The sequence below is a fragment of the Ursus arctos genome, chromosome X (assembly GCF_023065955.2).
Source record: "Ursus arctos isolate Adak ecotype North America chromosome X, UrsArc2.0, whole genome shotgun sequence".
In the NCBI taxonomy this organism is placed as follows: Eukaryota; Metazoa; Chordata; class Mammalia; order Carnivora; family Ursidae; genus Ursus; species Ursus arctos.
In genome coordinates this window covers 2,980,931-2,994,423 of record NC_079873.1, presented here as the reverse complement: position 1 = coordinate 2,994,423, position 13,493 = coordinate 2,980,931, and the positions used below count along the sequence as shown (strand labels likewise).

The 13,493-nt window shown below is 39.9% G+C and overlaps 1 protein-coding gene across 2 annotated transcripts; it reads right to left on the bottom strand.

Annotated features, from left to right (window-relative positions):
- Positions 1-3,086: 3,086 nt before the first annotated feature.
- LOC130543272 (odorant-binding protein-like) lies at positions 3,087-12,659 on the bottom strand. Of its 2 annotated transcripts, XM_057309917.1 has the most exons (7): positions 12,517-12,659; positions 11,887-12,026; positions 7,884-7,954; positions 5,665-5,775; positions 4,673-4,774; positions 4,200-4,253; positions 3,087-3,288 (listed from the first exon to the last, which is right to left on the bottom strand). In XM_057309917.1, exons 1-6 carry the CDS (start codon positions 12,592-12,594, stop codon positions 4,234-4,236), a joined length of 522 nt encoding a protein of 173 aa, XP_057165900.1. In that variant the 5' UTR covers positions 12,595-12,659; the 3' UTR covers positions 3,087-3,288; positions 4,200-4,233. The 2 variants fall into 2 exon arrangements, with proteins under 2 accessions (XP_057165900.1, XP_057165875.1); XM_057309892.1 differs by having other exon boundaries at positions 3,087-4,774.
- Between the last annotated feature and the right edge of the window lie 834 nt (positions 12,660-13,493).

Here is a 13,493-nt window from a genome sequence, read left to right as displayed (position 1 = left end):
TTAGTGTCAGCTAGGCAGGAATTGCTTTTATCCTCTCTCCCCACTGCCTGAGTTATTCGTGATTATGACCTATTACAATAGTCAAAGCAAAACCCGGTGTCAGCAACCGGGAATCACATACTAGCTCTTCTCAAGTTGTATGCACTCAGTCACAGAAGAAGAGTTGTTAGTTATCTGTGAAGTGACTTGATTTTTTTTGTTACCTTGCAGGAACATATCAGAAAATATAGTATAGTCCAATACACCATAAACTTTTTTTTAAAGATTTTATTTGTTTATTTGAGAGACAGAAAGCGAGTGAGTGAGAGGAGGAGCAGAGGGAGAGGGACAAGCAGACTCTGTGCTGAGTGCGGAGCCAGATGCAGGGCTCAATCCCATGATCCAGAGATCACGACCTGAGCCAAAACCAAGAGTCAGAGCTTAACTGACTGAGCCACCTAGGCTCCCCTCTAGTGTAACCTTTTATCCAAGTTTGCATTATAAAAAATGTGTCTTCTGTACGATTCCTCCTATCCAGTGTTTGAGTGTGTTCAGGAAATATTGATTAGTGTATGTGATGTGCCAACAATGGCCCAAACCTCAAAATTCAGCAGGAATCAGACAGACTCTGCTCGTGATCCAGTGAGTCATCCTCCTGTGAAAGGAGAGAGAACAGAAATAAGCTAAAGCAGCAATTATCAAATATATAACCCGTTCCTAAGTTACAGGATGAAAAATAAAGACAGGCAGGCACATGGAGTGTGCTGGGGTCTTATTTCAGTAGGAGACATTGTTCCCTAGGGAAGGGTTTGAAGCAAAGCTCTGACGGTAGTTGGAAGAGTAAGTTAAATGTTTATCTGTGGAAAGAACATGCTGGGAACTGACAATAGAAAATGCAAAGGTGTTTTGAGAGGTTAACTTGGTTGAATGCATCAAAATTCTAAATGTGCACTCACTTTGGTGAGGCATTCCCATTTGTAGAAAGTTTTAAATTATTGATACACATAAAAATTGTTCACTGCTTTGTTGTTCGTAATGTTGAAACATTAAAAATAAATTTAACAGTGTGATGGCTATGACACATTCAAAATGGAAAATGTAAGAAATTAAAAATAATAACTTAGATCTCAGTGAATCAATCTATGGATAAATCTCTAAAAAACTCCCTGGAAAAAAAAAAGAAGGATAATATTCTTTATATCTTCTCATGTTTTCTATGTGTAAAACAAAGACTGCATTCCAATATATTAGTATGTTTGTGTGTTCATGACAATGCATGCATATGTACAATGCAGAATTTATACCCGTCTCTTGAAAGTGTCCAGTGCTGGCCAGCAGGCATAAAGATGCAAGTTGGGACGGGAAATACAGTTTTTTAAAGATTGATTGATTGATTTTAAGAGAAGGGTGGGTAGGGAGGAGCAGAGGGAGAGAGAGAAGCTCAAGCAAACTCCCCGTGGAGTGTGGAAGCCTGATGGGGGCTCCATCTCACAGCGCTGAGATCATGACCTGAGCCAAAATCAAGAGTCAGACACTTAACGACTGAGCCACCCAGGCGCCCTGGGAAATGTTTTAGTATGAACTTGTATGTTCATGTATCTATTGATATCTGTGAGCCTTGGGGATTTAGGTTATGCTGACCTCATAAAATGTAGGACAGTTGTCTTCCTTTTGTCTTTCTGAAAACTTTATCTAAGATGAGTGATCTTCTGTTCTTTGCATGTTTGAAAGGATTTACTACTGAAATCTTTTGGACCAGCAGCTTCTTTATGGAAAGTATTATGATGGCACATTCAGTTTCCTTAGTAGATAAAGGACTATAGAGATGTTCTTTTTCATCTTGTGTCAACTTTGGTAACCTATCTTTCAAGAAGTGTATCCATTCCATGAAAAGTATTAAACTGGTATAACTTTGTTAATAGTTTTCCTGACTATTCATGTCTGTAACATCTGTGGTGACAGTCCCCCTTCCCTTATTAACATTGGTCACACACACACATTTATGAAGGAGAGAAGGAAACTAGGCAAAAAATATGCAGATTCTGCCTTTTATTCTTTCAAGTTTTCTGTAATTTTTATGACATAATATGTACGTGTGTGTATTATACACGCATGCACACACAATCACATATGGGTGTGTGTATCACATTTCATAATTTTTTAAAACTCGTTTATGCCAGGGTTCACCTTTCAACATGCCTTACGAGACTGAAGTTCAATTCACCTACTTCACTCTCCAGCAGTTCCAGACACACTATGATGACAGGAGTCAGAACTCCAAATGCATACACTCTTTTATTCAAGAAGAATAATTCAAACATTTTTTTATTTATATTTTCCTGGGGCCTGGACTGGGTCTCTGAGCAGTGTATATTAACCATTGGAATAAGGTCTGCATCCAGAGTGCTGATCTCTGCAGTGGTGAACACCTGGGTTATCGTGGATGGGTGATCCATGTGTTCTGCCTATTACAATGGGAATGGCCATTCCTTAGAAATCCTAGGGTCTACGTCTCTTTGAAGCATAGTGGAATGGCACACTTTAGATCTTATGTACTGTGTTAATGGCTTCCCAGTTGAGCTCTCAGTCTGACTGTTTGTGCAAGCACTACACCGACTCCATGATCCTATGGATTGACCAGGTCTCAGCCGGTGCCCCATCTTGGATGACTGGTGATCCTATTGTAAAGAAGTATCCGTTCCCCCATCAGTTTCATTAGTGATGTTGCTGTGATAGTAGGCATTGCCCCTCGATTATGACTCATGGCATCATAGACTGTCTGTATAAATCTCAGTGAGATGGACACATGCTCCTTTCCTTGTGGTGGATAAGATGGTTCTAGGGACTTTTTTTCTTGACCAGACTGCCTCGTCCCATGACAGTAAAAATATCCATCAGCCTTTCCTCTTCCCCTCATGGTTTAGACCTTTTTCTCCCTCTCTTTGCGACACATCTATAGCACATTTAATCCTAATGTAAATTGTCTCTGATGGGATGTTAATCCTATTATAGCCATACTTTCCCGGATAGTTGTATTTAAAGTGGATATTTGTGTGTTTTTAAAAGTAAGTGACTTTCTGCACAAACACACAGGTACAAGATACATATTTAGTCAACTTATTTAATCATTCAGAAATTCAGTAATACCAAACAGGACCTGAATGTTGAGGGAGAGGAATGAAATGGCAAAAGGAAGCATGCTTATGAAGATAGAAAGATGATGTCAAGCAGAAACAAGGAATATATTCTTCGTACTGTTGATCCTGATTCCATGCAGAAGATGATATGCCTGTTTCTCAGTGATACACTCTGCAAGTGGAGAAAACAGGACAGAAGATTGAGTTGAGTTGACTGTATGATAGCCTGACTGGCATGAGCCTCAGAAAGTATAATGTCAAGGGTTGGAGGAGCTTTTAGTTAACCCAACGCACAAGTTCCACAGGAACATCAGACTCTCCATCCCTACGATATAGGAGGACCCTCTGGAATTTTTTCATGGATGTACATACGATGGGACCTTTCATGATTAGGATCCCTTTCAGGACTTTGATAACTTCAGAACACATGTTCATGGGGATGGTACATCAAAAAGGATTTTACAGGATCTCTGATGAAGTTATACTCTGCTCTTCCAATTCCAGAAGCTCTGTGTCTTGAAGATGTTATACTCAGCCTGGAAGCTGATGTCTCTGTTTGCTCATTTTTCCTCCATTTCTTCCCAACAACAGCCACAAAAGGTGCACTTTAACCAACACCAGCATCATGGTTTGAGGCTCATCTTACTTTAGAAATTTCAAAAATCACACTTTAAGCAAATCTTGGAGGCATGTGTCACGCAGCATGGTTGGGGGGTCTCCAAAGCAGCTGCTGCAATTATGCAAAATTGCACCTGCCGTATGCAGGAATAGTGCAGAAGGAATAGTGACATGTACGGACAACCCTCAACTCAGACCTGGATGGAAAACTCATGGTTTTTCCAGTCATCCCCACCGACTTCTGGAATCTCCTGCTTCTCTCTGAATAACTGTTGTTGGCATGATTCTTCATGATCTGCTTTGTCACCAAAACTGCTTTTTAGCATGAATCACCTCATCCTGTTTGCAGTCTCCTAGGGCTCAGGGTAAACACAATAACCTCATGTAACAGAAAGAGTTCTCTACTGTCCAAATTATTGGGCGAGTTGACATAGCTACACTCACAACAGGGTCATTCTTACTTACGATATTTAGGAGGAGTTGGGGATCACTGTTTTTATTAATTGACAGGACAGTCATCTGGGGACAAAACAAATACAAAAGGTGAAAAAAGAAGCAACCAATCATGACCATTTCCCAGTGTTTGTAAGGTTTTCTTCCTTTTTTAAAATTTTAATTTGAAATTATTTATTTATTTATTTATTTGAGAGAGAGTGAGAGTGAGTGGGGAGAGGAGCAGAGGGAGAGGGACAAGTAGACCCCACACTGAGTGTAGAGTCTGATGTGGGGCTCCATCCCACAACCCTGAGATCATGACCTGACCTAAAATCAGGCGCTGCCACCCAGGTGCCCCATGATTTCTTCTTTTAAATAATGGATTTTATGACAGATAATTCATGGAAGAGAAAATTGAAAATGAACCAGTTTGTCTCTTCATAGCACATTTACATATCAGGTGAGGGATATATTCAGGAAAAAAATATATGTAGTCACATTACCAGTACCAGTGACCTTTATAATATTTTCTTCTGGAATATTCCTTTGTCTAGTGAACTGCTTGAATTTTTCAACAGCTTTCTCATCAGCCTGAGCTCCTCTGCCTGAAAATCACAATGCGTAAAGCAGAAATTGCCCATTAGAGCCCTTAGGAATTTCTGAATACAGAATGAGAAAAACATGAATGGGGAAATCTCGTCTTTCACTGAGTCTCAAACAATTACCGTTGACCTTGTCTCAGTGTCAGCTGCCTTACTTAGATGGATAAGAGCCATTAAACCCTGTCCAGCTGCATAACCGTGCACTGTCCAGCATCAGCAGCAGGACTCCCGGGACGTATCAGGAACTTCATGAGTCTTGGACCCAATCCATCAAGAATATCCGATCTACTACATCTCTGCCTATGCCTCAGAATCTGTATTGGACATGCACGCCTGGTTCTGGACCCAAATTGCAAGCATGATTCTCACCTTCCAGACAAATAGCTGCCCCATCACACGTAGTGATGAGAGACAGCTCTTTTTTTTTTTTTTTTTAATTAAAACCACAGTTGTCAAATACCTTTTTCCAAACTGAAACCTAGTATCCCAGAGACTACAGCACCCATTTCAATGTCCCTGTGTGGTTATTCAGGGGTTTCAACAGTGTCACAACAACAATGCATTCGAAGGACTAAACGTGTTGTAGGTTTATTTTAAAAGCTTCAGCTCCAAGGCTGTAGAGTGTATTTTAAAAAATGGTCATAGATTGAAGGAATTGGGGTCAACCTGAAGATGGCCATGGCTTAATTTTTAAATACCTCCCACTTCTACTAACTCTTGTTTACACTTTTCTTTTTAGAATCATTTCAGGATCCTTGACACAATGGACATAAAGACTTAGGCCTCGTTTGCAGAATCAGTAATGTCCATAGGTACTGATTTTCTCAATGAAAATGCCGACAGTGGAAATGTCCCTTATATGGCCATGACAATTGTCAGGATGTAATACATACCAAACAATAAAACTATGTCCGTGGTGTTTCCTTCTTCATCCACGTTGACATCATAGCCTATTATACTATTTGGGGTCATATCGATAATTTGGAAATCATTGGTCCCCTCATCTGTGAGAGAGAGAAAAAAAATATATATATATGTAAAATTTATATAAACTTATATAAAACTTATACATGTGTGTAAAGCCTTGCCTTTGTTTGTTTATTATAGATTGGGGTTATCGTGGCATAGTTAGCGTACTGGAATGATATTTTTATACTGGTCTCTGTGTCTCCCTGGCAGTGTAGTGAACATTAACATTGCTTAGGACGATGAGAACAAGGAGGGTAGGGGACACTTTTCCTTAGTGCCACCTTAGTGCGACCTCCTTAGAACAAGGAGGGTAGGGGACACCACATTCGTTAGTGCAATTAAAGATTTCACACCTCCCAGTTTTACTAAAATTTAGTTCTCTGAAACATGTTGCAATGACCAACATGGCTTTAAACAACACGACTTGGGGTTATATGGCATATTATCACATACAAGGTTAAAATCTCTTCATATTTGCCTTATCCCAGCAATGAAGTTGATTTCTGTTTAGATCAGTTGGCATTCAAAAGCATGCATAACCGTATACTGAGTGTCTGCCCCTTAATCTAGGTGTATCACTTAACACATTTATAGTTGCCACGGACATGTCCATTTTTATTAATATGGTTGTACTTGTGAACACAGCACAGGTGGTGACAATCTAAACAGTTGACTCAGATCCCACCTGCAGGGGACACCTTCCTCTCTGGCTATGCCCATCCATCCTGCCATGTGTATAAGAAAAAGAAAAAGCATTAATGGACCTCACATCATCACCACACCTTCCAACATGCATTCTCTCTTCCGACCACAGTGTACGTAACACCTTATTTGAACCACTCCTCGGGATTTTATCTGAAACTCTGCTGGTTTGTGTGTTCCACTGAACCAGCATGGCGAAAGACCAAGGAGTCCCGGATGGAACTTCACCGTCACCCAGACAAGTGTGTAAGTCTTGCCCAAGCCTACTCTAGCTCCATGAATCTTGGGTTACGTTGGAACAATTTAAATAAGATTTTGTGCATCTCTTAAGATTCTTAGAATGATGACGTTATAAAGGAAGCTTTGTAGAAATCTCATTACGTCGGTTTGTAAAGGTAATGCAGGTTATGGAAGTGGTGGGATTGAATACATCAGGGCCACTGCTGGCTTTGTGGCTTGCTTTCTCCAGAACAGAGCTGGGCAGGTTACAACTCCTAGGTCCCAAAGGTCTGCTACAGTTAAGTCCTGCTCCTTTTGTTTCTATCCCTTCTTAAATTGCTGTGTCCAGATCTAGTTAAAAAGGGCTACAGAAATGCAGGAAAATGAAACAAAAGGTGATAGAGAACGTTGATGACTTAGGCAAATAGAAAAATCATATACAAGTAAGAAAAATGAAATTGTAATTTTAAAAAATCTACTGGTAACATAAAAGTGACCAAAACGTGTAGGGAAGAATGGTAGGCATGTAATTCACTTTATTTGCATATATTTTACTTAATTACATACCCATTGTGCCATTTCTTATCTCAGACAAGGGCTGCAACCACAGATTTACACGTTTTAATTTCAGTCAGGTATTTAGACATTAGGCCACTTAAAATTTGGAACGTTGTTTAGGATCCTTAGAAAGAGCTCAGGGATCTAAATCTTAACCAACATCCCCATTGCTTTAGACAGAAGCTGAGCTTATGAAGAAAATGTACCTGGTGTTTGAAAATCACTCTGATTTCCTTGGATTTTAAGTTAATTACCCATGCATGGAATGGAATAAGAGGTTTTAAGATGATATTTTAAAGTGTATTCCATTAAAGCAAAGTGACATCGATATGTAAACTCAGGATAGACCCATTCGATTTAGTTCCTAAGGTCATTTGAACTTACCTGGAAACATTTTCATGCACTTGAGAACCTTACGAAGTAAAGGTCCTAAACACACACTCTCATCACTCACTGAATAATACTCAAAATTAGGAGAGGCCACCGAAGCCCTATCATTGAACGGTCTATGCGTGACAAAATAAAGTACTTGGAAAATTTAGGGGCGTGTGCCCAGTCATACTTCCGATCATTCGTCAAACTAGAATTCAGGTATACAGAGTTCCAGAGAGAACTTGAGACTAAGATTTCAACCTTAAGATATCAGTAAAGCGCATATACTTACAATCAACAGTGATAGCATTGTTTGTTCCTATTCCTCCCACAACAGATTTTTCTGTGCATTGTCCATTAATCCTAAAAAACAGAATGTCTTTACGTGGATGGATGAAAACAATCAGACTTTGGTCCATAATTAACGTTTTCTTTCATTCAACTGCACAGAACCCTATATGAGGCACCATTTGAGTGCCTAGAAACAACGTGACATTCGAAAGAGAAGTAGGTTTTCTGGGGCGCCTGGGTGGCGCAGTCCTTAAGCGTCTGCCTTCGGCTCAGGGCGTGATCCCGGCGTTACGGGATCGAGCCCCACATCAGGCTCCTCCGCTACGAGCCTGCTTCTTCCTCTCCCACTCCCCCTGCTTGTGTTCCCTCTCTCGCTGGCTGTCTCTCTCTGTCACATAAATAAATAAACAAATCTTTAAAAAAAAAAAAAAGAAGGTTTTCTGCGATCCAGTATGACCTGGCAAGGATGTCTTTGTGTACACATGGAATTAGACCAATAGTTCTAAAGACAAAGAGCAAATGCAAAACAGGTCATATTTAAAACCAATTGAACATGAAGAAATCTGAAATATTAGAAAAGAAGGGAAAAAAAGAACATTCCCCCGATTTAAACATTTTCTGGAAGCAGAGAGAAATAGCTGTCAAGGCAGGCCTTAGCCATTCTTACAACAGTGGCCAAGATTTCTTGTATAATAAACAGAAAGAATCACCCCAAAAAGAAAAGAAAATACGGGTTTAATTTAATCAGAACCACAAACTTCTATAAAAACACCACTAAGAAAATTGAACACCAGGCCACATATATGTATATAAAGACATTACACAGACACACACAAGCACACACAAATACACATGATACACATATGTGATATACGGAAACTATATACAACAATTATATATATGTCAGATATATAACAAAGGATTTTGTGTGTGTCTGTGTGTGTATATGACCAAAAATATATATTTGGAAAAATAGGAAGAATGCACACAACACAAATAATAAAAGAGGAAATAATCCAGCTAAAATGGGGCAAGTTGTTGAAGAGATATGTCACAAAAGAGGGACCACAGGAAACCGTGGTCACTGCTATGAGTTATTAGGGACATGCAGAGTAAGACAATGGCAACATCCCACTTGGCATTCATGGGACTGGATAAAATCACAGACGAAGTCGTACCAAGGTTTTGAAAGAATGTGTTCCCATTGAATTTCTAATGTATTACTGGCGATAACCCAAAAGGTGCTGTCGCTTAGAAAACAATTTGGGGGGCGCCTGGGTGGCACAGCGGTTAGGCGTCTGCCTTCGGCTCAGGGCGTGATCCCAGCGTTCTGGGATCGAGCCCCACATCAGGCTCCTCCGCTAGGAGCCTGCTTCTTCCTCTCCCACTGCCCCTGCTTGTGTTCCCTCTCTCGCTGGCTGTCTCTCTCTCTGTCAAATAAATAAATAAAATCTTAAAAAAAAAAAAAAAAAGAAAGTCCTTAAAAAAAAAATTTTGGGTTTCCTCTCATTAAAGATGCTCATAGGCCATGATGCAACAGTTGGACTGCTGCCCAGGAGAACTGCAAATACATGTCGATGCAAACATGCGTCACAAAGCTGTGCACGCTAGCCTTATCGAAGCTATCCCAAATACCCGCAAGGTGGAAACATTATCCAGTACCTGGACAACGGAGACGTTGTTCCTTACACAAAGTACTTTAACTTGGCAATGACAAAAGGGACTGTTTGGCCGGGCAGCCATGTGGATAAATGTTGAAAGCCTTATGGGGAGCGAGAAAAGCAGCAGGAGACGCATAGTGCGTAATTCCACGGTGTGATGTTCTGCAGCAGGGGAGAAAAGCACGTCAGGTGTTCTCTATGTGGCCACCTGGGCAGACATGAGGAAAGAAGCAGACTTTGTGCGGTGATGGAAATGTCTTATATCTTGACTGGCAGTGGTGAATGCATGGACACATATGTGAAAACTCACTGAACTATGCCTTCCCATGCATGCCTGTGATCACACGTACATGGCACTTCAGTCAACCTGATTGCAGAATGAGGGGCCCCATGTAAAGTCAGCTAAACGCAGACGGACATAAAAATTGTAAAACTGACCCCAAAAGATCATATGGTATGCTTTAAAAAAAAATTGAAAACTGACAGGTATATCTGTTGGGATACAATGTATGTGTAATTTGATTAATGTATATGTAACATATAACCAACCATATCATATATTATACGTAATCAATTATGTATCTACTCAGAGAGGATGTGTGTGTAGTTTCATTACATGTATATATAAAATAACGAACCATATTGTATATTATACATGATCAGTTGTGTATCTCTTGGGATCGGCTATGTGTGTGTAATTTGATTATTCAAGTATTATTATTGGAACGCTCACTCTACTGCAGACATATATATGCATTATAATTACTATATATTACTATGTATTATACTTGTATAGCATGTTTATAGTTATCTAACATGTTATATAATTATAATAGATCAATTATATTTGTATACTTATAAACCCATCTCTCCAAACATAACCCTCTTATTTTACTTTCTTGAGGCTCATGTGTTTTGTTTTTTATCCTCCAGAATCTGTGTCTGAGCGTGAGAAGGTGGAGAGAGAGATTTTTGGATCCCACTTACAGCTTTAGAAGTTCAGTCTTCAGAAACAGACTTCATTCAGTTTCTTATAATGTGTGATTTTTCATATATGTTCTGAATCCCTTCATCATTGGAAAAATCATCCTCCGTTTTATTCCTGTTCCAGTTTCTTCCCAATTCCTAACAGATGAACACGTCTCTCTGCTTATTTTCAGCCCTTTACTCATGTCTGTCCTCCAGCCGGTCAGTTTGCTCAGGTATTGCTAAGTCTAGCAAGATTTCCTTCACTTCCTCCTCAAGTCCCCGCCTTGCAAAGTTCCTCTTTTCTTTATACTGCCCACTTTTCGAACTATTAAGCCACCATCCGTTCCCAGTACAGTTCTATCTGGATTCCAAGGACTGCAAACAGTAAAAATTAACAATTCACTTTCCACCTACAATGGAAATACAGGTTTTAATCTTACCGGCATTGGATCTGTTTGCATGATTCGGTGCTTTGGGATGCCCTACATTTCTTTGATTTAAATAATTCCTCCTGCTTCATTTTGTTATCCTCAGATTCTTCTGCTGAAACTTAAAGGTTGGTGTGGAAATTATTGTTATTTGCAGATGAACTCATCAATATGTGGTTACAGTTATCTCCAATGTAGCAATAAAATTCAAGGGTGTGTGTGTGTGTGTGTGTGTGTGTGTGTGTGTGTGTCTGAGAGAGACAGAGATAGAGACAGAGAGAGAGATGTCTGCAGGTCCTCACATTTTCTCATTCCGTTTAAGGACCTTTCTATTGATCTGTGTGCCAACGTTTGTCCTGTTTCTTCCTTCTTTGTTTGAAAATCCCAGTCCACCTTCTAAAGCATCCTACACATGCCCTGTGCCTTGTGATACTTCATAGATTCCCTGGCATGCGATCATTGATCATTTTCTGGTGCTCTCATTTCACCTACACTTTATTCTTATGATAGAATTTCACGCATCATATTGTTACTAGTTTATAGATCTATATCAGACTCTATTTTGACCATGAAGGTAAAAAAAAAGTTTCCTCATCTTCTCTTAGTCTTTTGAGTTCTTAATAAAATGCCTATCGATTAGTGGGCGTTTTATAAATAATACTTGAAGTAGCAAAGGTTTTGGTGAATTTCACAATTTAATGATAATTAAAATTTGCTGCTTGTGAGTTCTTCAGGGTAGAGAATGATAGAGCCAGTGAACCCTATGGTCACAGAAGCTCCATGAGAATCATCTCCTTAAAGCAGGAAGGGTGTGGTCAATTATAAAGAACTGAGACAGTCACACTCTTCAACATCATGCAGATATTACATTGCAAACATAGAGCTCAGATGCCCTCTGAGGGTCAGGCATTGACAGGCGTTTTTGCTCTATGTGATTTTTACTTACTTGGCGTAAAAATGGAAGGAGATTTGCCTTCTCGCCATGTCCACCTCAATACGTCTCATGTAACCCTTGAACGGGCCATTGTCGCTGATCTTGTCAGGGTTGCTGGCTGCCAAATACATCGTCTCCCATTGTCCTGGAAGCTAATGGCAAAGTTCCCATCAGTAAGTTTACTCAATTTCTTTTTATTTTCTCCAACATCATCCAGTATGGCTTTCCCTTCTCTTTTGAGTCAGCCCGGAACTAACTTCATTGAACAACGCAGGATTTATAAACTGGGAAAACCCAAGTCAACAGCAAAAGAACAAATTGATATATTTCTAAAATAGCATACTCATTCTTATCGAATGCAAGACCTCAGCCCCAGCACTGGTTGGCTGATGCACGTTCTCTTTTATAAGTATAGTAGAAATGTATAAACCGCCAGTTAGTAGACCATAGGAGACACATACAGTAGACATGTGTAAGGAGCCTATTAACAGAGGGATTCTCAGTTTCCAGGTAGACAGCTAAGCTTGGTGCACATCAATTTGGATATACATATAAAAACCCTCAAAAGACACACACACACACACACACACACACACACACACATACACAGACCTCCTTGTCAGGTCAGCCAGTTCATGGTACCTGTGTTAATTGATGAATTAGGGGTAGCTGGGCATCACAAACCACAGCAAGTACAAGAGACAATAGTAGAATCTTCATGTCTCTGGCACTTCTTGGTTCCTCTTCTGGAGAAGTTCGGGGTGGGTTTTCCGTTGATGAGATTCTGAATTTTCATCACTTTATATAGTATATGTCTGTGAATGTGGCAATGTTTGTCTACTTGTCATTCTTTGCAAGAGATCATTGTGCAACACTGAAAACATCCTGTTTGGCAGAGACGTATTCCAAAGATCTGTGAGATCTGGGGCATATTGCTCATTTCTTTCTTACCTGGAAAAGACATTCAGAAGCTCAGTTGACCTGTAGCGTCATTCAGGTCAAGCCTGCATATCTCATGTCACACGGATACTCATGCATTCTTGGGAAGAAGAAACGTCTCCTTCCCTTTTTGCCAGATGAGTTTCAAGGAGATCACCTTCCTGCCTCAGCACAAATGTTCCCTATTCCTTGTGGTAAGATGGAAGGATCTATGTGTGGACTTTGACACAAGCCAACTCATAAATGCAAATGCCAAGACCCAAGTGTGGAGACATGTGATCTTCCTCTTTCCCAGTCTGTGAAATGGGTGAGCAAGCCAGATGAGCTTCTTCACAGACAAAGCTGTACAAAGTCCTGACCATGTCTGTCCCTCTGGGCTCATTGTGAATATTAGGTAATTATGTATCTATGGAAAGCTCATAGGAGACTGTTTAGCTTGGAGGAAACAGGTCTTGAGTTGTTATTAATATCTTTGAAGAAAACCAGTGAGCCAATCGATAAAATAAGAGTGTTTTAGTAAGCTGTTACCATCGTCAGTTTGTTCAACATTAAATGAACTTGCCACTCATCCTTACAGGCTAATAAAATGAATCAACAAGAAAACAGGCATCTTGCAATCCTTTTGCTCACATTTGGTCAATTATGGAATAGAATAAGTGGGCTGTGGGATAAGAACGGAA